This window comes from Alternaria hordeiaustralica (genome assembly GCF_023758085.1).
Source record: "Alternaria hordeiaustralica strain BMP 2776 chromosome Unknown scaffold_33, whole genome shotgun sequence".
Classification (NCBI taxonomy): domain Eukaryota; kingdom Fungi; phylum Ascomycota; class Dothideomycetes; order Pleosporales; family Pleosporaceae; genus Alternaria; species Alternaria hordeiaustralica.
This window is the reverse complement of record NW_026056805.1, coordinates 50952-77105: the sequence shown is the minus strand read 5'-3', so window position 1 is coordinate 77105 and position 26154 is coordinate 50952. Positions and strand designations below refer to the sequence as shown.

The 26154-nt window shown below is 53.4% G+C and overlaps 10 protein-coding genes across 10 annotated transcripts; 5 read left to right on the top strand and 5 right to left on the bottom strand.

The window, feature by feature from the left end:
• Positions 1-153: 153 nt before the first annotated feature.
• J4E84_009852 (uncharacterized protein) lies at positions 154-2427 on the bottom strand (the record flags this gene model as incomplete). Its single annotated transcript, XM_049392412.1, has 3 exons — positions 154-1341; positions 1388-2286; positions 2352-2427. The coding sequence occupies 3 exons, from the start codon at positions 2425-2427 to the stop codon at positions 154-156; spliced, it is 2163 nt and encodes a 720-aa protein (XP_049239819.1).
• A 327-nt stretch (positions 2428-2754) lies between these two features.
• Positions 2755-8024, bottom strand: J4E84_009851 (uncharacterized protein; the record flags this gene model as incomplete). The annotated part of the gene is made up of 5 exons (XM_049392411.1): positions 2755-4719; positions 4768-7218; positions 7265-7353; positions 7406-7612; positions 7880-8024. 5 exons carry the CDS (start codon positions 8022-8024, stop codon positions 2755-2757), a joined length of 4857 nt encoding a protein of 1618 aa, XP_049239818.1.
• A 425-nt stretch (positions 8025-8449) lies between these two features.
• On the top strand, positions 8450-9074 carry SPM2 (Ubiquitin-conjugating enzyme spm2; the record flags this gene model as incomplete). The annotated part of the gene is made up of 5 exons (XM_049392410.1): positions 8450-8522; positions 8576-8655; positions 8707-8832; positions 8881-8960; positions 9014-9074. 5 exons carry the CDS (start codon positions 8450-8452, stop codon positions 9072-9074), a joined length of 420 nt encoding a protein of 139 aa, XP_049239817.1.
• A 382-nt stretch (positions 9075-9456) lies between these two features.
• Positions 9457-10410, top strand: J4E84_009849 (uncharacterized protein; the record flags this gene model as incomplete). The annotated part of the gene is made up of 3 exons (XM_049392409.1): positions 9457-9505; positions 9559-9719; positions 9769-10410. 3 exons carry the CDS (start codon positions 9457-9459, stop codon positions 10408-10410), a joined length of 852 nt encoding a protein of 283 aa, XP_049239816.1.
• Positions 10411-10501: 91 nt separating this feature from the next.
• J4E84_009848 (uncharacterized protein) lies at positions 10502-11312 on the bottom strand (the record flags this gene model as incomplete). The annotated part of the gene is made up of 3 exons (XM_049392408.1): positions 10502-11064; positions 11115-11195; positions 11246-11312. The coding sequence occupies 3 exons, from the start codon at positions 11310-11312 to the stop codon at positions 10502-10504; spliced, it is 711 nt and encodes a 236-aa protein (XP_049239815.1).
• Positions 11313-11487: 175 nt separating this feature from the next.
• On the top strand, positions 11488-12642 carry J4E84_009847 (uncharacterized protein; the record flags this gene model as incomplete). Its single annotated transcript, XM_049392407.1, has 1 exon — positions 11488-12642. The coding sequence occupies one exon, from the start codon at positions 11488-11490 to the stop codon at positions 12640-12642; it is 1155 nt and encodes a 384-aa protein (XP_049239814.1).
• An 877-nt stretch (positions 12643-13519) lies between these two features.
• Positions 13520-19421, top strand: J4E84_009846 (uncharacterized protein; the record flags this gene model as incomplete). The annotated part of the gene is made up of 7 exons (XM_049392406.1): positions 13520-13551; positions 13603-14509; positions 14559-14674; positions 14719-17106; positions 18010-18193; positions 18265-18376; positions 18427-19421. 7 exons carry the CDS (start codon positions 13520-13522, stop codon positions 19419-19421), a joined length of 4734 nt encoding a protein of 1577 aa, XP_049239813.1.
• Positions 19422-20118: 697 nt separating this feature from the next.
• On the bottom strand, positions 20119-20631 carry J4E84_009845 (uncharacterized protein; the record flags this gene model as incomplete). Its single annotated transcript, XM_049392405.1, has 4 exons — positions 20119-20123; positions 20177-20310; positions 20408-20456; positions 20511-20631. 4 exons carry the CDS (start codon positions 20629-20631, stop codon positions 20119-20121), a joined length of 309 nt encoding a protein of 102 aa, XP_049239812.1.
• A 1784-nt stretch (positions 20632-22415) lies between these two features.
• On the bottom strand, positions 22416-24501 carry J4E84_009844 (uncharacterized protein; the record flags this gene model as incomplete). The annotated part of the gene is made up of 5 exons (XM_049392404.1): positions 22416-23167; positions 23216-23864; positions 23920-24156; positions 24215-24385; positions 24439-24501. The coding sequence occupies 5 exons, from the start codon at positions 24499-24501 to the stop codon at positions 22416-22418; spliced, it is 1872 nt and encodes a 623-aa protein (XP_049239811.1).
• Positions 24502-24872: 371 nt separating this feature from the next.
• Positions 24873-26084, top strand: J4E84_009843 (uncharacterized protein; the record flags this gene model as incomplete). The annotated part of the gene is made up of 3 exons (XM_049392403.1): positions 24873-25439; positions 25500-25731; positions 25789-26084. The coding sequence occupies 3 exons, from the start codon at positions 24873-24875 to the stop codon at positions 26082-26084; spliced, it is 1095 nt and encodes a 364-aa protein (XP_049239810.1).
• Positions 26085-26154: the final 70 nt, after the last annotated feature.

Here is a 26154-nt window from a genome sequence, read left to right as displayed (position 1 = left end):
GCGAACTTGCAGGTGCTAGGTATAGGGCAGAGGAATCACGAATGCACTGATGCCTACAGAATATTATTTCAAGTACGTAGTGCGTATTACAAGAGCGACCTAAGTGTCCATGATATATCAAAAATATGGCAGCCCAATAGCTATACCCGGGCGTCAAAACAAGTCCCTTAATATCCTCGCCAGCTCGTCATTCTCATGTGAGAAACCGTTCACAAACTCTCCATTTGAATTGGGCAACTCGCTTCCTGCTCCTCCAAAGCCGTTGAGGTTGAAGATGCCCCCAGCAGCCTCAAACAACGTCGTCAAATCGCTAGCCATCCCATGCGGTGTGTCGAGATTAGGCCCATTGCGGCCATTCGAAAACAGAGCAAGATCATCCATCGAGTGACCTGCAAGGCCCGCCATTGCGACAGCAGCGGAAGAGTGCGCATCGTGAGTGTCATCGTTGCGTATGACAAGTCCGAGACGGGGCCCAACCTCCTTGATTGTCTTGATCGTTCTCCACAGGCGTTTCGAGACGTATGAGTTTGACGATAAGCCACGGACGAGCTCAAGCGCCATGTAGAACTCGTCGCGAGACTGCTGGCTGAATTCGGCCGGCGCGTGAGCTACAGCTAGGAAGAGTACCGCCAGCGCCGATATCAGGAAGTAGTTGAACATGGTCTGCTGGCTTCTGTAAATGTCTGAAGTTTGGTTGATATATGTCAGTATACGGATGGTATCTTTGGCGACCTTGACTACGACGTGTGCAAAGTCGAGGTTCTCCATGATGGTAGTTGCGGTATGTAATACTGGGCGGTAGATGAGGATGCGCATCTGGTTGGCTCGCAGGTAAAGCACGACCTGCAGACGATGGATGACCCGTGCAGGAGGGTCAACCTGTCTACCACTATCCGGGTGGACAAACTTCAGCGTCTCCGGTATACTACGGTGCCAGTTCAGAACCTGGAAGTCAAGAAAAGAGATATCGTCCTTGTTGATCTTGTCCTGGTGTCCTACATCGGCGACAGACTTCCATACTTTCGAACCGATGACAGAGTACTGGATCATGGCGTTGAGATACGGCGTGGATTCGTGCGTCGATATATCTGGCTTCGGAACATTAGTATCAATATCCGCGTCTTGCAGAGCAAAAGGCATGCCAGTGCCGAAGCTCCACCGGCGGTCCAGCACGTAGATAGTCCAGAAAGTCCGGATAGCCGCCGCTTGCTCTTCAGGATCAGGGAAGAGAGCCACATAAGTGTCTCGACGATGTAAACCCAATTCCAGACAGTGTCGTGCAGCCAGACCAATAACTCGCCATGCCATAGCTTCGTCGTCCCGAGTGAAGTGATACATAGCCTAGGTCTGTAAGCAGAGTCCAATCTCACCCGAATGTACTACTTACTGTCAGCACCAACAAGTTGATTCCATGGAGGCTAACAGGCTCAGACAAGGCCTTATCGACGATCTTATGGACGTTCTCAAAGAGCCTCTCGCCGAGAGGATCCTTCCCACCACCTTCAAGAACCAGTGTTATAGCAAGAACGAGCTTCAGCACACTGATCTGGTCGTCCACCATTGCGTCCGATCCAGGAAGAGCACCTTGCATCAAACCCGACCTAGCCGCTGCCTCCACAAAGGTAAACAGCATCTCGGCATAGCGCTGCAGTCTATCGACTTCCAGGATGGGGTACATGATACCCATCTCCTCGTGCCATACATGCACCAAACGGATAGCCTCGTGCTTGGAGATGGACCATATGGGGTCTTTATCCGCGTGTAGGGCGCGTTTCGGCATCATGGCGTTGGGTATGGGAGGCGATGCCCTGGGTGTCGCGTCGCGGGTCAAGATGCCGTCGTCTTCGCCTTCCTCTCCAGCGTTTATGCCCATGGTCTTCAGGCTCGACCTCGCCACCCCTACATTGAATGCGTTCGACGTCGGGCCGTGGAAGCGGGGGTGCTTGCTGAAGGATTTCGATCGCGAGCGGGCGGAGGGCGGAGGCAGCATGGGCGTCTGCTGGTAGTCTGGATTGAAGGGTGTGCCGATTGAGCCGTTGCTCTGTACGTCGACCTGGGCCCGGAGCGCGCTGAGGTTCTGGAAGAGATCGTCAACCTGCTGTTGGAGGGAAGTTATGTGCGTCGACATCTGCTTGAACTCGTCGCTGTCTTTGAACGAGTTGCAGCAGTTGGGAGCGTAGGCGCACTCCAGGTTGAGATTCCCGCAGCGCTGACATGGCGTCTCGCCATTGCACTTGATCTTCCTCCTTTTGCACTCATTACACGCGATGCTGATATACCTGTTGCCTGAGATGTGTAGACAAGGTCAGTGTCGGGTCGCATGCCATCTCGTGCACGACGGGATTGCTTACGCTTCGCGCGCTGGACGGGCGTGCCATTCTCGTGTTTCCGCTTTGCGCTACTGCCGGATTCGTTTGGCGGACTCATGGTATCGCTCGCATTATTCCTGTCTGCTGGCGATGCGGCGCTCATGGTTAATTCCGCCTGCGCGCGAGTGTTCCGCGACAAGAAGTTAATGTGTGGAGCTGTTAGATGTCTCCGATGTCTGTGCTTTTGCGGGGATGGAAGCCCTGGAGATCCGCTTAGCCCGAGCCGCTGTGCGAAGTACGAAGGCGCTCGTTCTTCTTGGGGTTTACTTTGAGCCATTACCTAATGAACATGAATATCTTGATTTCGCCTGGATAACTAGGGCATCACATGTGCATAGAAGCATTCAAAAAAGGGACAAGTGCTCATTTGATAGTATGCCCTGCCTCAATCATCGTCTAACCCAAACTCCTCCCCAACCAGATCAGTCAGCTTCGCTAAGTGTTCAAACACCTCAGCATCCTGTCTAGCTACCCTCGTCGCTTTGAGAAGCAACGGATACAGCCTATGCAAATGCCTCCTATGTTGTGATCTAACACCCGGAGCATCAGGTATAGCCTGCGGTTCGCTCTCCAACTGTTCTAGTTGCTCTAATACAAAGAGCAGCTCGCGTCTCTGCGACTCTGGCGCAGGCATGCGACCGCGAAGAGGCTGATCTGCGATATACGTCTTGAGGGGAAGTGCGCATCTCAAGATGAGGTATGGGGCCGCTGCTTTGGCCAGCCAGATACGTTCGCGACTACTATCGTTCACGGCGACGAGATTGAAGAGCTCGGAAAGACAGACGTAGCTCATGTCTGGTCGCCAAGTGTAGTTCAGCTCGGCAGTTTGCCCTAAACGTGTTTTGTAAAGCTCCTCGAGTGGAGAGGTGCTAATGTCGGGTAGCTCTCCGGATAGAGGACTGTGTATCAGAGATGTGCTGAAGAGATTGCGCGCGTAGCTTTGCCGTAGACTATGTGGGAGAGAAGTCGAGCCTAGTGGTAGGGTAACTAGGCTGCGAAATTGAGCGAAAGATTCGATGTCGAACTGTTCGTCCTTCTCTAGAGAGGCGGGGGCATTGGGCAACGACTGTGCACGCGTGATGCAGTGCGCAATATCAACAAGAGTGGTCCAGATCTCCTGATTGGAGTTCACGTGTGGCAATACCGACTCAAGTATAGCTGTAGATGTTGTTGTAGCTTTTTGCCATAAGGTCGGTGCTCGACCCTCTCGTTGCCACACGTACTTCTCTTCAATCGGTTGCGCCAGACTGGTAAAAGCGAATGACAGTGCATCAGTCGTGTAAATCTCTTTCAGCTCAACATGTTTGACGACGATGTCTTGCAGCAGCGTCATTGAGGCTTTCGAGAGTGCGACAAAGGTTGGCCCGCGCTTTTCCGGGAACTTAGCCAAGGAGGTGTATGGCAGCGTAATGAACCGGCCCAACATGCGTATCAGATACGGTGGAATGTCGTTATCTTCTTCCGTTTTGACCATCCTTAAGCATTCCATCACTCGATTCTGAAGAGTGGTCATAGTGTCCAAATCCGAAGAGTAAGCGACTTCATCCGAGTTGACAATGCAAGCTTCGAGGCTCGCGAGCATCGAAGGCAAATTTTTGTTGAGGAGCCGATCAGAGAGGCGGTAGATTGCTTTGAAAGCCTCCGCATACGCGATGAAAGCGTCCTGGTTGTCCTCTTCGTGTACCTCTTGCCAAGCGTCTGAAGAGGAAAAGTAGCTTCTCCATACCGCTGCAGTCTTGAGAAGAGGACCTGTACTCCATACCTGAGCAGTTTCGGTGTGGGAGAGAACACCTGTCATTGTGGTGAACACCGAAGCCCCTAGCGCATGCGAGTGATATTCGAAGTAGCGGTTCAGGAGTTCCAGTAGCTCTGACCATGCGTCACCAAGCTGAGACGTATCCAACTTTTCCATGTAGGTAGTGTTGAGAACGGTCAGGGTCTGAAGAACCACCTTTGTAGTCTCATCCCATTCCTTGTGGTCGTCTTTGCGTGAAGTTTGTATCCGAACGTCATTCTGGATGTTCAAGTTGGCCTCCACCATACCGAACAGGATTGTACGAAGGCAAAGCAACCAAACTTCCGATGACAACTGATCAGAACAGTTCTCGAAAATCCTCTGTATAGTTTGGATCGCAGAGTGCCGCACCTCGATGCGTTCATCCGTTGTGATGGATGAGAGATTTAGCAGAACTTGAAGCCACAATGCCGCAGTCTTTCCTTCTCGTGAATGTGTGCTTACGACATCTTCGACGTCGTTCTTGCCACTAGTTTGAGTAACAACCTCTACCAATGAGGAGAGATCGGTCCGTGACTGTAAGTAGTCTGACACATTCCAAAAGAAGGTGATTGCCTATAACAAATTAGATGCTTATCACGCATTTAAGAAAGAATCACTTACGGTAAGAGACATGTTCAAATCCTCTCTTTGGGAGCAGAACCTGCGCAAGAGTTCTAAAAGCGTCGAGAGGCAAGCATCCGGAACAGCTGTCATGAAATCCGAGCAGACGAGATTGGCTGTCGCAAATGCCGATCGAGCAAGAGACCTTGATATGACGTCTGTAGTGGAGCTTGTGGCTTGACTGTTTCCAGAGGTTTTGGCGTCTTCCGGATTTCCCTGCGCTAATGGCAATTTTTGGGTGAAAACGCTCATCAAGCTCTCAATGACAGAGGTCCAGCCCGCGACTAGGGACTCGCCGCATTGCTCAATCACACTTTTGAGTGCTTCCAGAGCTATTTGATGTACCCGTATATCAGTGTCGCTGATTGTGTCTTTGTTGACTCCATCATAATGATGGAGGTCGGTAATCTGCTTTTGCAGTGCAGCAAGTATGCGAGCCTGTATTTCTTCGCGTTGATCGTCGGACATGGAGAGCTCAGCAATCTCCCTAACTGTCCTTGCTAAGATATCGGCTGCCAGCAGCCTTGTAGGCGTCGCTTTTCGACTGTCAGTGGAGTAGCGTATAACCTCTCGAATCAGGATGTCCCATCCACTGTCAGCGGGATCATATTGTGACAACCTGCTTTCGTTCAATGACGCCAGCTCTCCAATCTTATTCAACGCAAATGCCGAGTCGCGAGAGTTAGCATCTGTATTGAGACCGATTCCCGATGCGCTACCGAGACGTCGATGTGAAACCTGAGGACGGCTGGAGGTAATGGGTGTTCTTTGTCCGCTCTCTGATGATGATACCCCGTTTAGCAGTGAGCAAAGCGCTTGTAATACCTCGGAAAAGGACTCATTAGGATAGTCAACTGTACTTTCAAAGAGCCTGCGCGCAGCATTCTGGACGGCTGAGGTCTCTGCCTCTAATTTCTCTGTATTGGTATCCATGTCCGCACGGCTTCCAGATCCAGATGCGCGACTGCTGTTCTGGCTCGACAACGCCATCACTAGATCGGCTACTTGTAGCGTCTCAAAGACGATAGACCATGCTGATTGTAGCGTTGGTCCTAGTGCAATTGCAAGATTGAGTAGCGCTCGCAGACACAGTAAGTTGCGAGGGCCCAGTGTGGGGGCTGTAACATCGTGTGAAGGGCGCCTGTTCTTGTCGGTGGACATTGAAGAAGCTTGGCTCACAAAGCTGTCCACGCTGAGCATCCCTCTCGCATTAGAGAAGATCCCAGACTTCTCATTAGTAGGAGACGAAGCGTTGGCTAGCAGCAAGTTCGAGGGGACAGCTGCTTTACCCATGGTAGTGAGGAATGCATCTCGTGGCGTTGAGAGTCTGAGCAGTCCGGCAACCTGAGTAAACTTTTGTATGGCTCGGATCAGAGCCCTGTAATAGTCCGTATCAAGCGTAGCATTAAGGAATGTTGAGCAGGTTGCAAGGACTGCAGGCCAGCATTCCGTGACCAGGTTGGTCGAGGTCTGCACGTATGAGTAAGCCGGATGATCGGTCAGATCCAGAGGGTTGACTGGTATAGTCTTTTTGCGGAAAGAATGAGTCCTCGAAAGCTTTCGAGTGTTTCGATCTGGCGACGCGACATCCGTGTCGTCTTCATTCATTTCCTCGGCTTTGGTTTTCTTCCGACTTCTGCTCTCATGATGTACAGTAAGAGGAAGGACGAATTTTGCGAGACTTTCAGAAATGTTGGTGATACATGTCAACACCAGACTGTAGATGTACGTTTCGGGTAATGCAGGTGGGTCGGTTTTGTCGAGGTGTTCGATGCACGGAGTTTTGAGAGAACTCCATTGCATACTGATGCCAGAAGGACGAACATGGTTGCTAGTATCGCTCACAGAACCACCTATGACGCCAGCTAATGCGCCCGCTTCAGCGACAGCTTGATCCGATACCTCTTCTTCAAAACCAGCGGCAGCTGTTGACTGCTGACCTAAGCCAATCGCCGACGGCTTTTCAGTCGCAAGGCGCACGAAAGCCGCTAGGTTGTCTCCAAATATGTTCTTCTTTCCGCTTTCTGCATCAAACAGGGCATAGATTGCTAGGAGAAGTCCGGAATCGGCGTAAATGCTGCGGAACACCTCGAGACAAAGGACTCTCTTCCATGCCTGAGAGGCCTCGGGATCAAGCATATGGTTCAAAAGACCGAGCGCAATCTCGCATTCGGAGGGAAGCGTGTCAAGATGATACCGAATGATCAGATGTAGTATCCGAATGATGCGCACAGTCACCGCAAAGGACAAACGATCGGATAGAGAGCGGATGATCAGCGGCATTAACTGGGTTCGCATAATGTAAATCTGTTCCGGGTGCGTCGTCATAATTTTGTTGTGGTTCGACAAGATTGCTTCGATCAGCTCCAGCGTCGAGGCTGGCGGCAGCGACGCAAATCGCATGAAGACTGGCTTCTCTCCAACGATGAGTGCGATGAGATCGGTAAACATCTAGACTTCGTCAGTAAAGCTATTGGCATTAAAGGAAATGACGAACCTTGTAGGCGTCGTTCGCTGCTGGTCTGACTGAGACTTGGCCATCATCGCCTTTCACCTCGGTCACTGTGGGGATCTCTAAGGCTTTCTCTTTGCATCTGGTCAGCCTATGACACTTATGTTCCTTGGCTCAGTATCATACCATCTTCGGACGCAACTCTGTCGAATACGACAATCACCAACTGTTGCAATGTGGCTGCAGCCGTATTGCTGACAGCAAAGTTCTTCGCATTTTGGAGACTTGAACATATTTGCAGAACAGCGGATAATGACTCGCTGCGTATTTCCGCGGGATAGTTCTGAAGCAGTGAAGGTAGCGCCTGCAGTATCTTCAGCTGGATATCATGGCCTGGCAGCGTTAGCCAAGTCGACAGCATCCGGCTCGGTCTTTTTACTTGATGGTACAGATTGCTTGAACGCTTCAAGCACTTCTGTTAGCCGTTCCCGTGGCAATGCTCGCGAAACACTGAGTCTTTGGAGACATGAAATTCCGGTAGATGCAAATTTGGCATTTTGGGTTCCGCAAGCAATCAAGAAAGGCGATATGAAATGTGGCCGTCGCGAGAGATCTTGATTCCGTCAACACGTGCAGATCAAGTGACAGTAGGCATCTCACCAGCCGAGAGTTGGGCCTCTGAAGTATTGGAAAGCGACTTCAAATCCTTCAAGGCCGTCTCTGCAGCATTGCGCAGCTCGGTATTCTTGCGTTTTGCATCCTGTATGAGGTTGCCTAGTTCAGCCGCCAAGATTTGAGCTGTCATTCTTTAGGTATGAGCCGAAGCATCTGGACGGTCCTTCTAGGCAAAGGAGTGACTTGAGAGTTGGGTATTGGGTTGTTGTTCTGTCGAATCGCTAAAGGCAACGTTGTCGCGTCTGGGGCGACGGGCCAAGCGATTCACGCGTGCCAGGTGAGACCCTGGTCCACGGGTGCCTCGTCATAGCCATCGACGCTAGCGGGCCCGACAGACATGTTTAGACAAACATCCATCCTGCTGCCACCCAGAACTTTACAATTGCGCCTGAGTCGAGTATACTGCCAGCAACTTGCACTCCAGCTAAATCAGCTACAAAGCTCAACCACATCTCTCCACAACCGTCAACAGCTGCCACTATCGCATAGCGGGGTCCATCCCACTTCCTCACGCGCCACACTTCTGTTCAGCCTTCACACATAACCACCGCTACTATGGGCGCTAAAGTTCCGCGCAACTTCCGCCTGCTGGAAGAGCTTGAGAAGGGCGAGAAGGGTCTCGGTGCCGGTATGGTAGACCCGTGGTATAGTCGTGGGTAACAGGGTGCTGAGAGTTTACAGAGGCCTGTTCATACGGTCTTGACAATGGCGACGACCTGCTGATGTCCGACTGGAACGGTACCATTCTCGGCCCACCACATGTATGTGCTCCTTTTTTCCGCGTCACAATCTGCATACTGACCCCGTCGCAGAGCGTCCACGAGAACCGCATTTACAGCGTATCGATCCACTGCGGCCCTGACTACCCCGACACTCCTCCGGAGATCAAGTTCACAACCAAGATCAACCTACCCTGCGTCAACCCTCAGAACGGAAAGGTGCGATAGTCGGAGGCGTAGATGCTGGGCGCATACTGACGATATCAGGTCGATGGATCGAAGCTGCCATGTCTGGCTCAATGGAAGCGCGATTTCACCATGGAGACGATACTGATAGAGCTCCGAAGGCTAGCACACCCATCAGCTGAAATTGATTTGCATAATACTAATTGTGCATCAGGTATATGGCGCTGCCTCAGAACAAGAAGCTTCCACAGCCACCTGAAGGCGCGATGTTCTAGAAGAACGCGCACAGCCTGCTCCAGAAAAGAACTAAGGATCAGGCATGATATGGGCATAAGATATGATGCACGAAGGAAATGAATGCGCATGGAACGGAGTTATGGTCTGCTAGCGTAGCCATACAGCCTGACAAGAGATCAGGATTATCAACAACTTATATTACTTCATTTTGCTCCTGTCTCGTTCTCTGCGGAGTCTCTAAGGAAGCTCCTACAGCAGAATATTGAAGTCAGTTACCAGCCTGGCGAATATCGAGTACCTGCATACGCGCAATGTTGTACCTTGGAAAGAGGTGGTGCGCACGTGATATCTAACATCCCAGCCCAAATCCTTCGCGTTGCGGCGCAGGCCTCGGACCTCCACCACCGAGCCATCTCATGCATGCCCCGATTCCTCCAGCCTAAACGGTCAACACAACACCGCGTAGCAGGTCAGACACTGAGCCTTTTGGTAACTACCAATCAACTCTAACATCGTTTCTAGCAATCGCTCTTTATCGAGCCTTGCTGTCGCGATGTTCCTCCGCTCCGATCCCAGATGACGACCGAGTCTCTTTGTTCAACGCCATTCGCAACAAGTTCCGGCGGAACAGGAAGATACAGAGCCCTTATCAATTGGGTCTGAGCTTCAAAGCTGGTTATGTGGTAGGTCCATGTCCCTGCAGCTTTGAATTCATCAATTGACAATAGATAGACACTCGACCATCTCGATGCCTCCGCTACTGGCAATACAGCCAGCGCAAGCACTCTGACGCAACTGATCTCTCAATTGCCTCGCGGTCTAACACGCGCCCCTCCCATAAGACGGTACGAAAAGACGACGCTACCAGACCCTCCCAAAGAACGGCTTGCGTGCCTTCCACCCGAGAGAGCCGTCCTCAACGTGCGACCCTACGCAAAAACCTCAGGACCCCGCCGCGTCCCTATCCTCGCCTCCGCAAACGGCGTGCCCTTCCTGCGCCTCACGAAGCCGCAACCTCCAGCACTGAGTCGCGTCATCCAACAGCGACTACGGCGCAAGAACGAGCTCTTCGACACGAGGGTCCTCCTGGAAAACTGGTGGCTGCCCATCTGCCAGCAGGAGGACGTGTGGGACGTACTCATAACCGCGCAATTGAGGGAGCGCGAAGATACCGTGAAATGGCAAACTGCGATTCGTGATTCATTGAGGGACAACCAGGAAGCACACCAGGCGGATATCATGAAGGATAGAATGATGACGAAGAAGATGCAGAGGGTCGTAGATATGGAGACTGAACTTGCGCTCAAGGAGGGACAGACGATTGTGAGGGGAAGGAAGAGGCATCCTTTACGCGTCATCAAGCCGGAATCATGAGCACAATATACTGTCTTATGGTTGTTCTATCTGCGCTTTGCAAGATGGGTATATGTTCGACCTGACATGCCATGCCAATGCACTGTAGTCACTATGAAGCCGCCTCAATCTTCAACTTCCCTACATCCACTCCGTCTACACCATCGTCATCGTCATCATCATCATCCACCTTGCCAACCAAGCCCCGCTGCCACAGCTCCTTACCCGTCAACTTCTTCTCTTCCTTGACAATCCTCTTCTTCTTATCCTCCAGCTCCTTCTCCTCTTCCTTCCGCCTCTTCTCATCTTCCATCTCCTTCCTAAACCTGTCTCGCCATGCGAGGAACGTCTCTCGTGTGACCGCCTCACCCTGGAACTTCTTGTTCTCTTCCTCCTCGGCTTTGGCCTTGGCGATATCAACGAGGGCTTGTTTCGCGTTTTGGCGCTCCGTTATGAGGAGCTCGGCGCTGTCTTTGAGGACGGTTACGAGGGTGAAGACCATGGCCATGCCGAGGTTCTCTTCTATCGTCTCTGTGAGCGAGTCTAGCAGGCGTTGCTTGTCTTCTTGTATGTCGAGGTATTGGTGTCGTGGCGCGTTGGGCGGTTGTGTTACGTCGAGTCGGGGGGCTTCGTCGGGGTAGTTGGGCGGGTAGGAGACGTTTAGGATAATGACAGCTGGTGGGCGTGAGTTGAGGTCTTTATGTAGATATGATGCAGTCGCATACGTTGCTCTTCTTCGGTCTCAACGTCTTCGTGGCGGCCATCGTCGAGCGTTATTGCGATTCGGAACTCTGTCTCGGAAACATCTGCGGAGTGTCAGTATGTAGTAAAAAGATGCTGCGCAAGGTAGCGCTACCTGTGATCTCGTCGGGGAATATAGACTCGAGCACCTCGCGCTCTTCTTTCTGATCTTCGATACCCATTGCGTAAAGTAGTATGGAGATTAGTAGAGTGATGGCATCTGCAAGTGACGCTGAGGCTGCTCTGGCGGGGCGCGCCTTCCCCACGTTAGCTCCGTCCGACTGCCGATCTCTAGAAATTTTTGGGAATCTTGGACCGCTACATCATACATCCACAACACCACGCAAATCTCACATCATGGCGAAAACAAAACCTACCGATCGCAAAGCGAAGAAGAGCGCAAAGAGCGGCGCAGTAAAAGAGTCGAAGAAACCAAAGGCGTCGCCAGAAGAACTTTTGATTCAAGCCGCTACCTTCCTACAAACGTCACAACCCGAAGAAGCGCTGGTCGCCGCACGAAGAGCCCTCAATCTACTCCAGCCCGGCACATCGAAACCCTCCGCTGCAGCGTTACCTGCACTGAACCTTCTCGGCGAGATCAACGTCGAATTTGGCGACCCAGACTCGGCGCGCGAAGCCTTCCAAGCAGCAATTGTAATCGACCCAGAAGGCACGAACGATGGCGCTGAGAAGTTCCTATGGCTAGCACAATTAAACGAGGAGGGAGGCGCCGAGAGTGTGCGGTGGTTCGAGAAGGGCATTGAAGTGCTGAAGAGGGAGATCAGTGAGCTGGAAGGCAAACGGGTGAAGAAGGACGAAGTCGAGGAGCTGCTAGAGGAGAAGAGGCAAAAGATAGCGAACTCGCTCTGTGGTATTGCTGAAGTCTACATGACGGATCTGTCCTGGGAAGAAGACGCCGAGGCGCGATGCAACGCTGCCGTCACCGAAGCACTACTTTTCGCACCCGAAAACCCAGAACCACTACAAACGCTCGCATCGATACGCATCTCGCAGCTCAAGCCCGACGAAGCCAAATCCGCACTGACACGGAGTATGGATCTATGGAAAGATCTCGACCCTGACGATCCCAAGGTCCCAGACTATTCGACTCGCATCAGCCTTTCTCGCCTGCTCATGGAAGCTGAGATGGAGGACGAGGCTATCGAAGTGTTGGAGCGATTAGTGGGTGAGAACGATGGCAGCGTCGATGCTTGGTATCTGGGCGGTTGGTGCCTGCACTTGCTCGCGGGAAAGCAAAAGACCGAAGGAGAGGAAAAGGTTGCAACATCACTACTGCGTGCCAGTCGCGATTGGCTGGAGAACTGCCTCAAGCTCTACAATCTGCTGGAGTGGGAGGACGAGCGGCTGAAGGAGCACGCTGACGAGATATTGAAGGAGCTCAACGACGTACTGGGTCCCTCTACCGGCGAGGAAGATGAGGACTGGGAAGACGCCGACGAGGAGATGGATGATGATGACGATGACGACAATGAGAAGATGGACGGCACGTGAATGTGAAAGTATAACTTTACAGGCCGGCTTGGCCGTGTTGAGGCCGCCGATGGTCAGCGATACGCGGCTCCGCTGTGAATGGGACCGAGATTGGGGATATTGGGCAGCACGGGCAGCATGGGCAGCAATGTTGGGATGTTACGATCGAAGTAGTACAGGCTGCGCATAGCACAAGCTGGATGTAGTGTAGATTTATTTGATACCCAGGGTGCGTGGACGGATAGCAGACGCGCGACCTGAGGCAGGCAGTTGGCAGCACCAGCGTGGGACGGGGCCCCTGCATGTGGGATGCCGCCGCGAACCTATGTAGGATGGGCACTAGGATGCTGTCAGCGGTGCCGTGACAGCTCCTGAATAGACGAAGCCACACGCCAATCATTCCCCGCTTTGCGAGCTACTGAGGTCGCGTCCCGCTTCGAGGTGCGAACGCGAAGCTGCGGCGCATCGGCGACGTGAACAGGACGTGTGTGTAGGACGAGTCGTCGCATGCGGAGCGAGTGCGCCAGTCGCTTGCAGGGCAGGCAGCCCATTGGCGCGCTGCGCTGAGGGTGTAACACCAAGGTGCGGTGGATGGGATGAGACATGGCCTGCGCTTGGCAGCTCTGTCGACGTCGCCGGCGCCGCCAACGCCACGAATAATCAATCATGCTCGTCGAGACCAAGACCGCCCTGGGGAGTTGCCGCAAAGTCAAAGTGACGCTGCGCCATCGCCCTCGCCCGCCGACGTGGTGCCTTTAGATCCCAACCCACAAAAGTCAACGCGCCCTCGCCGGCCGTCCCTCGCGCCTGCTCCGACAGATGCTCAGCAAGCCCCACACCCGTACACATCGCATTCGACGGAGAGTGCGTCGCAAACCCTCGGCCGCCCGGGCATGCCATGATCTGGTATCTTCTCTATCCGCTGCGTGGGTGAGTCGCTGCTGCCCCCAACCACGCGTCCGCCTCTAAACGCTGCTCTAGTACCACTGAACCACCACGGCTCGACACCTCGCACCCCATCCGCCGCGCGTTCCAGGCCCACGGCACTGCCACGGCCCGGCATTGGCTGCTCTCCATTGTCCTGACCATCACCGTCTCCGTCCTGCTCTGCTACCAGGCCGTCTTCCAGGCCGACAGCTCCGCCGCCGCTGCCCTCCGCAACCTGCCCAAGCATGTCTGGACATCGACCACCGAGGTCGAGGGCGAGCGCCCCGCCGATGTCGTCGTGCGCCAGGTCTGGGTCCATGGCGACTACATGAATGCAATTGCCCTGCCGGTGCTGCGCGAAGCGATGCATGTCCAGGAAGTGCTCATCAACGGCGGTTTTGACACGCGAGAGAGCGCTGCGTACGACGACCAGCACAGGCTCCAGCGCGATGCTCCGGGCTGCCTCGTGGCACCCGCCGGAGAGAAGTGGGGCTGGCACTCCCCGTTGATGTACTGGGACTGCTCGCTGAGCGCGCTGGAGAATGACGACAACCTCCTCGATACCATCAACGCCCAGAATCGCATCCGCTCGGCACTCAATGTCACCCTGCGCCCGAGCACCGTCTTTGCCGGCAAGTCCTTCTCGGCCACTAAACTTCGCGCCGCGGATGCGTTGGTTATCACGCTGTTCGACCAGACCAACTCGAGCTTGAGAGATACTTGGGACTCACGGTCGCGCCTTCTGGCTGACAAACTGGACCCAGACTGGACCATTTTCCCGCCCGACGGCCAGGTGGGGCGAAGTCGACTCTACGAGTTCCGGTTCAAGCCGATGACTTTGAACGACGACTTGTTCTTGGCAGCGTCTTACCTAGTGACCGCAGTTTATGTCATATGGAGGATGATGCAGCTGCGAGCAGTTAAGAGTTGGTTTGGTCTGCTTGTAACCATATGTGCCAAGGTAGGCTCACTCCCACATGCTACTACTTCCACTGCTAATCACCGGGCAGATGTCCATCTGCGTCATCGCCAGTTTCACACTCTGTACCTATCTTGGAATTGATTTAGCGCGAATACCCCGCCCATGGTTTCCTGGAGTTGTCTTTTGTTTTGGATTGGGAAATATGTGCGTACACTGTTGCTTCTCCCCAGCCTGGCTGACACAACTAGATTTCGTTTGATTAATGTCGTCCTCGAGACACCCCCGGAGATGCCCCCTCACCAGCGAATCGGAAATGCGCTCGGTGAAGTCGGACATCTATCTCTTGCCATTGCCTTCCAAAACCTGGCCCTTTTGTACTTTTGTTCCCGGCTCGTTTCACCCTGGGTAGCCGACTTTTGCGTCTTCGCTGCCGTCACCCTCGTATTCGACCTTGTTTTCCACTTGACCTTCTTTGTTGCTGTTCTCAGCGTCGACGTGCAAAGAATGGAACTCTCAGACTCACTGGACCGCGCCGATCTCCATCAAAACAACAACAAGAAAGGAACGGAGCGACAGTCTTGGCTTGGAGCGTTGTTAGAAGGTACCCTGCCACTCAGCACGCGCTTTGCTGGCACAGTCGCGATCTGTTCCATTATTCTCGCTATTAACTGGCACTTTTTCGACAACGACGGCAAGCAATTATCCATCGATACGCTTCGCCGCAATCTCACAATGAGGAGACGGAGACGCACCCCTGACAGCACATGGAGCCCACCACCAATCAATCAGGCTAGGACACCCGCTGATTGGCTTAGGATTCAAGATCACAATACTGCCCGGGAACTATTTGGTTTCATCAAGCCGGGTGCTTCAAGCTTCGTAGCCCGTATCTACGACCCCATCCTCGTGGTTGCGAAAGGGGCACACGGGCGCGACCGACCTCAGCCGCCGCTGTCTTTCACCGATGGAGTCCGCCGCTTTGCGCAAGGACATGCATTTCCGGTAGCCTTGCTCGTCGTTACGTTTATCGCGGCTGTAACATTATTTATGAACTATCTTCTCTGGACTGGACTTCCGAGAACTTCTGAAGAGACGGAAGATGAAGAAGTCACATTGTCTATCAAAACATTGCCGACACCACAGAACCTAGACGTTGTGCAATTGGCTTCTTGCTCGAGAGGCCATCTTGCCAGCATATCCCTTGACCGGAGCACTGCACTGTGGCTACATGGTCGCGGAGGGTATCTGCACACAACGCTACAAACAGCAACGATGAAGCCAAAGCTCTGGCCCATATATGCTACGGCTATGGACGATGGTGGTAACATCCTTGCGATCTGTGCAGACACTGGTCAGATCGGCTTATGGGACATCCCAGCATCACGATTCCTTCTGTTTCCCAAGATTGATATTCGTGGACAGGCGCCCGTTCTCTTTACCTTTGCCTACCTCAAGACACGTTTAGATGTCGAAAAGCTCTACCTTATCATCATCACACCAGACGGACATCTGACCAGGCTCGAAGCACGCACAGGCATCCACTATACCAGGCGCATATCAAGCAGTGCCATCGTCTGCACCACAACTTACACCTCACTCAAGGGCGACACGAGCGTTGTGTTCGTGACGAAGCCTGGCGAGGTCCACATCCTGCCGCTCATGGAGGAGTGCAATACGATGTCCGAGGTAGTCGCCGGTCTCGACCCCGGTCCACCTCCAGGAAGCAACCCTGCGAAGATTCGATGTATAGAGGCTGTTCCTAGTCTGGGCCTCATCTTTGCACTCCGCGACGAGGAGGCTGAGATATTCGACTTCACGAGCCGAGCGCTCGTACACTCTTTCCAGATCGGCCACGTCAAGCCGCACTCCTTCAGAGTCTTGTATCCTATGCGACGGACATGTCAATGTGGAGCTCCAACAGTGAACTCGCTTGCTGTCGCATACACAGAGCAAGACACAGACCACATGATCATGCAGAGTTTCTCCCTTGACGACAACACGTCTTCACAAATATGTCTCGGAAAACCGCTGGACAGGGAGAAGCACGGATGCCGCGGGCTCGATCATGCGAAGGAGGCAGTGCATTATGTCGAGCCTGTCGGAGTGTGGGAGGCGACGGATGCGCTCAGTGTCGTGGGGATCAGGAGGTGTTTACAGTCACCTACGCCATCGTCCACGGCTTCAGGCACTGATGAATCTAGTCAAAGCGTGGATCCAGTGGCGCTCACGTCGGCGCTCAAGCAGCGAGCTCAAAACCAAGGCAGTCCCAAGGCCACCAATTCCTTAGGGGGAGTCTTTGCCAAGGGTAGTCGAAAAGGCTTCATTGGCGACACGGACACATGGGAGGCCTGGACACTCTCAAGCACAGGCGAGTTTCGCTCACGACCACTCGTCCCGGACAACCTGGACGGCACCGCAGAGGTCCCTTATGAAGACGAGCTTTTCGTAACAGCTCCTGGGCCAATGACTAGACTAGGGAAGCGTAGCGTGGTCGTCGGCTTTGGCAACACTGTGAAGGTCATCACATTGGGCAAGGAGTCGTTCGATGGCTTGACAAATCTCCAAAGTAACGCCATGGATATTGGCCTTGGGTCGTACAAGTGGAGGGCCCGCAGAGGCACTGGCAGGAAAGTACAGTGAGGATTTGCATATGTTCGGCGCAACGGTACAGACGGGCTCGGGATTTGGGTGGTGGGTGTGATCTACGTGCAACTTCAGCTCTGGTGTTAGACTACGGATATACCCTATGCGCAGTAAGCGCGGCGTTTTCAGTGAGGCTCTTTCGGCCTTGGCCTCAGTGGGGAGATTAGCAATGTACTATATGATTGTTCGCAGCGACTGGAGCTTCACTTGAGCGTCATGGAGCCAACGTGTACATCAACCTGTGGCAATGCTCCATCAAGCAGGTGGTTTGCCGACACCCAATCGGCGGCATGAAGCGCACCTATAGCTTGAATAGCGAGAGTCGAAGCCCCGCAGCGACGTCGATGTGCATAGACAGCCATAAGTCGCACATACCGAGCCGGCTATCCGCCTAGGCAGACGGCAGTGGTGAGCAGGCTGCATCGCCGTGTGTAACAACGAGGGACAGGATCAAGCTTGGGTTGGACCGCGCGTTGGGTGCATTGCATTGATGGATACAGGCCGAGGGACGTCATGTGGCGTGTGGCTGAGGCGAGCAGTCTTGCAAGGGCAGGGTCCTCAGACGGTGTGGTTTTGCGGGGCTAGAACAGGGGAAGAGCCCTTGAGAAAAGGGCCCACGCGACCCCCGTGGGTAGTCGATCGAATCGCGGCACATGCTCAGTCCAACCCTCCCTCCATACAAGACATCCCAACCGCCCAGAGCCGCAGGTGTCTTCCTTTTTCTTTTGCGCGCAGCCATTGCTATCCCCAATTGGTACGTCATGGCCCCCTCCGACTGCGGGTGCTGGTGTTCAGAATCTACCCTTTCACATGCGCGAAGCCACCATCCATGTCCTCTCGACTCTCCCACCGCCCAGCCAACACCACACTGCACCATGAGACTAACCATGGCATAGTTCAAACATCATTATGAGTAAAGCACAATCACCTTACGACTCACTCCGGAACATACCGCAGTACTACGACAACTCGGACTCGGAGAAGTCGGCCCTCAACCTCATACTTGCGCTGCGGCCAGAATGGGAGGAAACCAAGGACACAATTGAGTTTGTGCGGTTTACCGATGGCATCACGAACACGGTATGCATATGCTCGCAGCCATGCACGGGCAACGGCCCCCTTTCTTCACGCACGGCTAAGACGACGGATAGCTTCTGAAAGCGGTGAACAACCTGCCCGGCCTGTCCAAGACCGAGATCGACGACGACGCAATCCTGCTGCGAGCATACGGAAAGGGAACAGACGTCCTCATAGACCGCGAGAGTACGTGACCATGCACCGCCGCCACGACCGAGACTAAACAAGAAAACTAGAGGAAACCCGCTCCCACTCGCTGCTCGCACGCCACAATCTCGCACCCTCTCTGTACGCGCGGTTTGAAAATGGTCTCCTATACAAGTACATTCCAGGCGACGTATGCACGCCTGAAGATTTGCGACGGCCAGACGTATGGCGAGGAGTAGCACAGAGGCTGGGAGAATGGCATGCCACATTACCTATATCGAGCATTAGCAGCACATGTCCCGCGCCCGCACAACTCACATCTCACAACAACAAGCGTGCGTCTCTAGCCGCCATGGCGACCCTCACGCCAGGCAAGCCCATCCCGAATGTGTGGACAACAATGCAGAAATGGATCCTCGCCCTGCCGACCGACACAACGGCGCAGGCCGAGCGGCGCGACGAGCTCATGCAGGAGCTCGAAAGCTTAGTAGCGTTATTGGGTGACACGCCCGGTGTAGGCGGCTCGAATCCGTTTGTCTTCGCCCATTGCGACCTCCTCTCCGGCAACGTGATTCTCGAGCCTACGCCGTCCTCTGCCTCTGCTTCGCGCCGGTCCAGTGCGTCGAGCGGGTCCGACTCGCCCGACACTGCAGCTGCATGCGTGTCGTTTATCGACTACGAATACGCGACTCCTGCTCCTGCTTCCTTTGACATAGCAAACCACTTCGCCGAATGGGGCGGTTTCGACTGCGATTACAACGCCATGCCCACACGCACCACTCGCCGCGCTTTTCTCCGCGAATACCTCCGCAGCTTCAACGCGCACCAGAATAAAAGTTACAAGGAGGAGGAGCTGGAGATGCTGTTTGAGCAGGTCGATCGCTTCCGTGGCGTTCCGGGGTTTTATTGGGGCATCTGGGCGTTGATCCAGGCGCAGATTTCGCTCATCGAGTTTGACTATGCGAGTTACGCTGAGATAAGGTTGGGCGAATACTTTGCGTGGAAGAAGACGCTTGATGGTGGTGTGGAAACAGAGAACGAGCGGATGGTGCTGAGGGAGAAGATTTGGGCGTCAGAAGAGTAGGACATGGTATGACGTTGCCGGCATGGGTATGCCTAGGAGTTTGGAAGAGTGGAGAAAGCTGGTTCGGCTGAACATTCAACATGCGATTTCCTTATTGTTCCATAGGGGCGGGCGCCTTTTTTTCTTGTTCGCTATCAGCTAGAGCACTCACCTTGTTCGCCGTTTTCTTTTTAAGCACGCTTAGTACGTTTAATACCAACTTAGAGCACGTTCGTTATGGGACTGTTACCAACTAGAACAGCCTGGGGTCTACATCGACGTTAGGGTCACCTACTTTGCATGATTCTTATCTTAATGAAGTCTCCAGATCTGTTCAGTGTTTCTTCTTTTTGAGGTGGCTGCAAAGCCCTAATCTCCTGATCTTAGACAGCACTCGAATGCTTTCATCTACTTGAGACCTGGTAGCACATCTTTGAGGAGCAAAGAAGCATATCAACAGCCAGATAAGATGTTACCTTCCATGCGCCCAGAGTGCAGGTCACTTGAAAAGCCCTTGTGCTCGACTTCTCCGGTTCCTGTAGTGTCCCGTGCATGAGACCTCCCGACTGCTCTCAGGCCCATCTCAGATCATCCTCTCACCACGACCCTCAAGCTGACATCTGGAACCCTGCCCCATAATCTTCTCCTCTCATGTTCGCCTGAACTGGGCGCTGGGTATATGGAAATAGAAGCGTATCTCGGATATTCAATCATAGTCTCACACTAGACACATTAGCACAATCTCTTTTCTCCCATTCCACAATTTGCAGACATACCATCAAGATAATCTGCTGCAATCAGCAGCTCCAGACACAGCTCTGGCGGGATATCCATATCCGACACGTCTTTGCTTTCCGCGTGCTTCTGGTTGTAGTAGAGGTACTCGCAGACCTTTTCTAACACCACACCACTAGATACCACTATTAGCCTATCCTCTTATAGTATATTGTCTGTTGGAGATATGGCGGCCCGATAGGGAATGGGAGGGATGGTCAAGGGCGGCGTACTTGATCGTAGGCAGGTCAACGCGGTTCTGTGCGTTTTCCCGAAAGCCAGCTGTTGATGCGTTAGTCGGGCTGTGTGACATCCATGTAGTAGAGAGCGACTCACAAAGTGGATCCAGTGCTTTCTTGATCGTTCCCGCTATACAGGCTGCTGAGCGGAGGATCTTGAACTCGAAGCCGTCGTTTGAGACGAGGGTGACGTATTCGGTGGGTTTGTCGTCGGCCATTGTGATGCGCGGTATGAGATATAAGTCTGATAGCTTCTGGGCGTGGCCTGAAGGCGGGATGGTTGGATATAGCGGCGTCGAGTAGGATGTTGTGAGAGAGATGGTGGGTATCGCGGGGAAGTTGCGGAGGAGAGCGCGCGCTGTCACGTTTTCTCGCGTGGGCGAACGTCGAGATGGGGAGTGGATGGCTTACATCACCCATCTGCATTAGACCATACCTTTTTAATTTCCTTGTAAAGCAGAGCCATCACGAGGGACCAATTTGAAAGAAGATTCAACCCCAGAAACAATTCCCTCTCTACGGACGAATTGACCGCATTCCACAAACGCAAAGTGCCCAATTCATGACCATGGCGCACCGCCCACGACACGTCCTCATCACAGGCGGCAGCCGAGGCATCGGCCTCGCAATCGCACAACTCTTCTCCAAAAACGCATACCGCTGCACCCTAATCTCGCGCTCAGAATCCGACCTAAAAGCCGCCATAGCAAGCCTAACACCCCTCCCATCCACCTCCTCACCAGAAACACCTTCAAATCCAGAGACATCAGAGATATCAGAACCAACATCATACCAGCACGGCTACATCGCAGGCGACATATCCCTAGGTTCCAACTTCTGGCACCTACACCCCTCGCGCCCTTTCATCGCTCACCTACCCAAGCCAGAACGAACTGCGTTCTCGACACATCCTTCGCGCATCGATGTCGTGGTGAATTGTGCGGGTGTCACGCAGGCGAAGCTCTTCTCGGGGTTGAATGAAGAGGATCTGGAAAGTATTATTCGGACGAATCTTACTTCTATGATGCTGGGGACGAAGTTTCTGTTGCGGTATGTACACCCAGACGTGTTTTACCCTTGTTATGTGAGGCTCTGTAATGTGTGCAGTTTACTGATTTGTTTACGCGGGTGGTAGGAATGGGTATCTGAGAGGTAAGAGTCAAGCTGAAGATGAGGATCCTGTCATTATCAATGTCAGTTCGCTGCTGGGTTTGCAAGGCGGCTACGGAGCCGTTGCGTATGCGGCGTCGAAAGCGGGTGTTTTGGGGTTTACGCGTGCTTTGGCTACAGAGTATGCGAGTCACAAAGTGCGGGTTAATGCCATTGTACCTGGATACGTGGAAACGGATATGACAAAAGGTACGCAGGCCACGATGATGTGAAAGAAGATATCTTCTAACCACAGCCAGACCTGAATGCCACCGAACTTCAGCAACGCATCCCGTTGAATCGTTTCGGCAGGCCCTCCGAAATCGCTCACGCAGCATTGTTCCTCGCAGAAAACCGATATGCACATAATTGTGTGTTGAACTTGGATGGCGGCTTATCTGCCGTCTGATTCCATTAACTTTACTACGCTGGTTGATGTCTTTCACATTCAACTGCCATTCCGGCCTTGCAAGACGGCCCAGTGGCGTTCTCCAGATGTGCTTCCTTCCACCAGATGATCCAGACTGAGGTATATACCCAGTGAGTCCTCCCAAAAGACGCCCATGCCAAACGTTTCCATGCGACTGATTGGTGTATAGTACAAGAAAAAGGAAATCTATATGCCGTTTGCGCTTCGGTAGCGGGTGGTTTGTTGGACTAGTGTTCGTGGTGGGATGAGTAGAATGGCTGTCAAAGACGAATGAGCGCTGGTGATCCAATGGCGGGACGAGAAGAATGAAGTATGTCGAATACTCCAATAATCGTCTGTAGACAGCCAAAACGATCATGAGGTCCAAGGTGAGGACGATGCGCCAAGATGCGGCCAGCAACAAAACTTTTGTTGTGGGCTTATTCAGTCATCATCAATGACAATCGCTCCGTCCTTGTCGTCCTCAATGGTTATGTGGCCGTCGTCTTTCTTCTGCGACTCCTCCATGACCTTGCCCTTCTTTCGGACGAGGTCGTCCTCCAGGCCTGCTTGGCTGGCTGTGCGCTTCGCAGCGCCGTTCGTGCTTCCGTTTGTGACACCATTGGTAACGGTGCCGTTGACAGTCGCATGACCGTTGGTCTCTGGCGCAGGTGCCTTGGGTTTGGTCGGAATCTTGATCTCATCGGGTAGCCTAAGCGGATTCGCATTCTCGGTGAACTCTGTGTGTATGATGCAGAGCACGAGATCAACTTTTGCGTCCTCTTCCGAGTCGTCAGAAACTGTTAGGAAGGTGTCGTTCTTCAAGTTGAGTTCCTCAAATGTCTTGTCGAGATGAATGTCTTCGTCCATGTCATAGAGTATATCTGAGTCGCGCTTGACGCTGAACTCTTCTCCGTAGCCGAGCTTCTCCTTCAGGACCATGTTGATCAGATCGCTCAGCTTCGCGCGCGGTGTATCGACGTGCAGGGTGGCATAGCATACACCACAGGTCGCACAGTGGGGATTCGGTGGTCGGAGTGATTCGCTTGAAATGACGCGCTCGGTGCTGCGGGTGAGGAAGACCATCTTGGCTTTGTCGAGCTGGTCGCGCATAACCTTGAAGGCTTGTAAGACGCAGAGACTGGCCGTCATGGCGTTTGTTGTCGCAATGGCGGGTATGATGTTGCCAGCCATTTCTGTGACCTGTTAGCAGCTATTCCAGCCATGTGTGGGGGCTTCCTTACGCTTGATGTCAAACTTGGACCGCATCTCGATGCCGAAGATGTGTGAGCGCAAATTGGCACTCGCAACGACAAAGTCGAGTGTATCTACATCGTCCTTGTCGAAGCTGAGGATAGGTGCCGCATTGCCAACGTCGGCATTTGCGCGCGTCTCTTCCAGGCGGGTGCTGAGTCGCTTTATACTGTCCACGAAGACGGCAAAGTTCTCGGCTACATTCCATGTGACTTGGTCTTGCTGCGCGATTCCCGTGCCCACACCCAGCGACTCCTGCATAAGCGCGTCGTAGTCCAACGCCTCTGGCGCCCGTTTGGTCTTCCACATGTCTTCCATGCTCCGTAACCGCTCAATGTCCTCTTTGAACACCTTGTCAAATACGAGTCGTGGGAAATCCTGGGAACCCATGGAATCGCGAATGCGCTTCAGCGCTTGTGCCTCCTTCTGCAGGTTCGCGACTTCGCTTGCGTTGTCGGCATCTTCGCTGTGATCTAGTTCGGGCGCTTCGTCCTCTGAGGTGCCAAAGATTTCGGCGAACAGATACGACTTTCCCCATACTATGCAGTGGATGGGTTGCGAGGGTGTGCTTCGGATGGTGCACACGGGGAAGGACTTGGGCGCGGCTTTCGGTGTGCAGTCGTAGCATTCGGTTTCGCCCTATGATATAATTAGCACAAACATTCACTAAGGTAGTCGCATTGAGGTCGCGCACCCGCTTGATAACCTGGACCTGTCCATTGAAGCCGGTCGTGCCACTCTCGATCAAAGGCACATTGGCGGCAAGGCACATCCTGTTGACATGTCGCCGCGCATCGAGATTGTCCAGCGCATTGAAGACGAGGCCGAAGCTCTGGAACCACGCGACGTTGAACTGGCCATCCTTGATGTTGTCGTGGTACGCAACGATGCTGACGTCGGGGTTGAACTTGCCGGCCGACTCTTTCGCAACCTATGAGCTGTCAGCGCAAGGCCTCTCACCTATTTGGGAGAGGTATTTTCTGCCGTACCAGTGCCTTGGACTTCTTGATATGCTCATTGCGGAACAGGAACTGGCGGTTGAGGTTGCTGAGATCGATGGTGTCGAGGTCGACGATGTGTATCTCGCCGAAGCCGGTGAGGACGAGGTTCTTGAGGAGTTCGCAGCCAATGCCGCCAGCTCCTACCATCAAGACGCGTGACTAAAGCGCATTAGCGACTGCCGTATGCCATGTTTGCGCGTGGTCGCAGCTACCTCTTTGATGCGCTGATGGAGCGTGCCACCGAGGCTCTGCCGAGCAAACTTGTCGCGTGCCATTGCGGGTTCGGGGGTGGGAGTAGGCGCGAGCGAGGTTGTGGTGCGGGCGAGGCTACGACATGCGAAAGCTGGCGAGGTGCCCGTCTCAGGTGAAGGCGACAGGTGAGAGACGTCAGTGCAGCTGGTAGCGCCGCTCCACTGGGCCTGCGCCGCTCGCGTTCAGCCTCCGAAGCTTGGCACCTAAACGAGCGCCCTATGAGTGGATCGTGGGCCTCTGAACTGCCGGGACACACTCTGGCTGCTGCTCGCTACGACAAAAAACTTGCTTGGGAGCCTGGTGGAGCTTACTAACGACATATACGAGCCGCCGCAGAAGTCCCATTCATCACGACTACCGGAACCGGAGCTAGCGCACACACCCGTCCACCATCATGTCGGACGACGAAGTTGACCATGAGCTGCTAGACCTCATGCGGAAGCACTGGGGTGGTGGTGCCAAAGAGGAAGGTCCGCCAGAAACAAAAGTTCTGGAAAATGCCCAGTTCATCTGCGATAACAGCATGGACGTTGCCCTCGACATGCGCTCTACCAAGGTCGCTGCCCAACTCGTGCTTGACGAGATGGAGAAGAGGGAATACTCCACCAAAACATGGTCAGAGCATGAGCTGCACCCCAAAGCAAAAGACGAGAGCACTGTCAATTTCATCTTCACAATGGATCTGCTCAACTTCAGCTTCTGGAGTGAAAAGAGCGACGAGGAGCGCTTCGCAGTAGTCTACAAGGGAAAGAGATGGACTGGCTACTGGAGTCTGGTTGCAATTCTACAAAGAGCGTTGGAGCAAGATATACCAATCACCAGTCCGGAATTCTGGGTCGACGCAGGACTGTGTTCGGACGAAGTACTGCGAACTGTATTCTCTTCTGGTACCGACGAGGAGATCCCCATGTTCGAGCAGAGGATGCGATGTTTAAGAGAAGCAGGCCAAATTCTAGAGGAGGTGTGTTTGTGATGAACCACCAACGCAGAAGAGCAAGTTGACTTATGACTGACGTTGCAGGAATTTGACGGTAGTGTCGTCACGCTTATTGAAGACGCGAATAACTCCGCTGCCGCCCTTGTGAATCTACTCGCCGAAAAGTTCAACTGTTTCAGAGATGAAGGTAGGTTTGAGAATAAGAAGGTGCGCTTCTTGAAGCGAGCCCAAATCTTCGTGGCAGATCTATGGGCTGCGTTCGATGGCGAAGGATATGGCGAGTTCAACGACATTGACAAGATCACAATGTTTGCAGGTAAGACATCTCTGTCTCTGGCTTAATTTATATTCCAGCTGACTGATGCATCTGCAGATTACCGCATTCCTCAAATGCTACACTCACTAGGCATAATCTGGTACTGCCCGCCTCTGGAGAACAAGGTGCGCCGCCTTGAGACCATCGAGTCTGGCCACTCCTGGGAGATGCAGATCCGAGGTTGTAGTATCTGGGCTGTAGAACTTCTCCGCAAGGAGATTCTGAAGCTGAAACCGGACGCCAAGGTCAACGCTATTCTCATTGACTTCTTCCTGTATGATCTTGCGAAAGAGAAGGAGAAGGCGGAGGCGGACGTCATACCACACCATCGGACGAGAAGCATTTGGTATTGAGAGCAAAGAACAGCGGTGCGCATGAAACCGAATCACACCTTTTGGCGCCCTATCGCCTTCTGATCGGTGA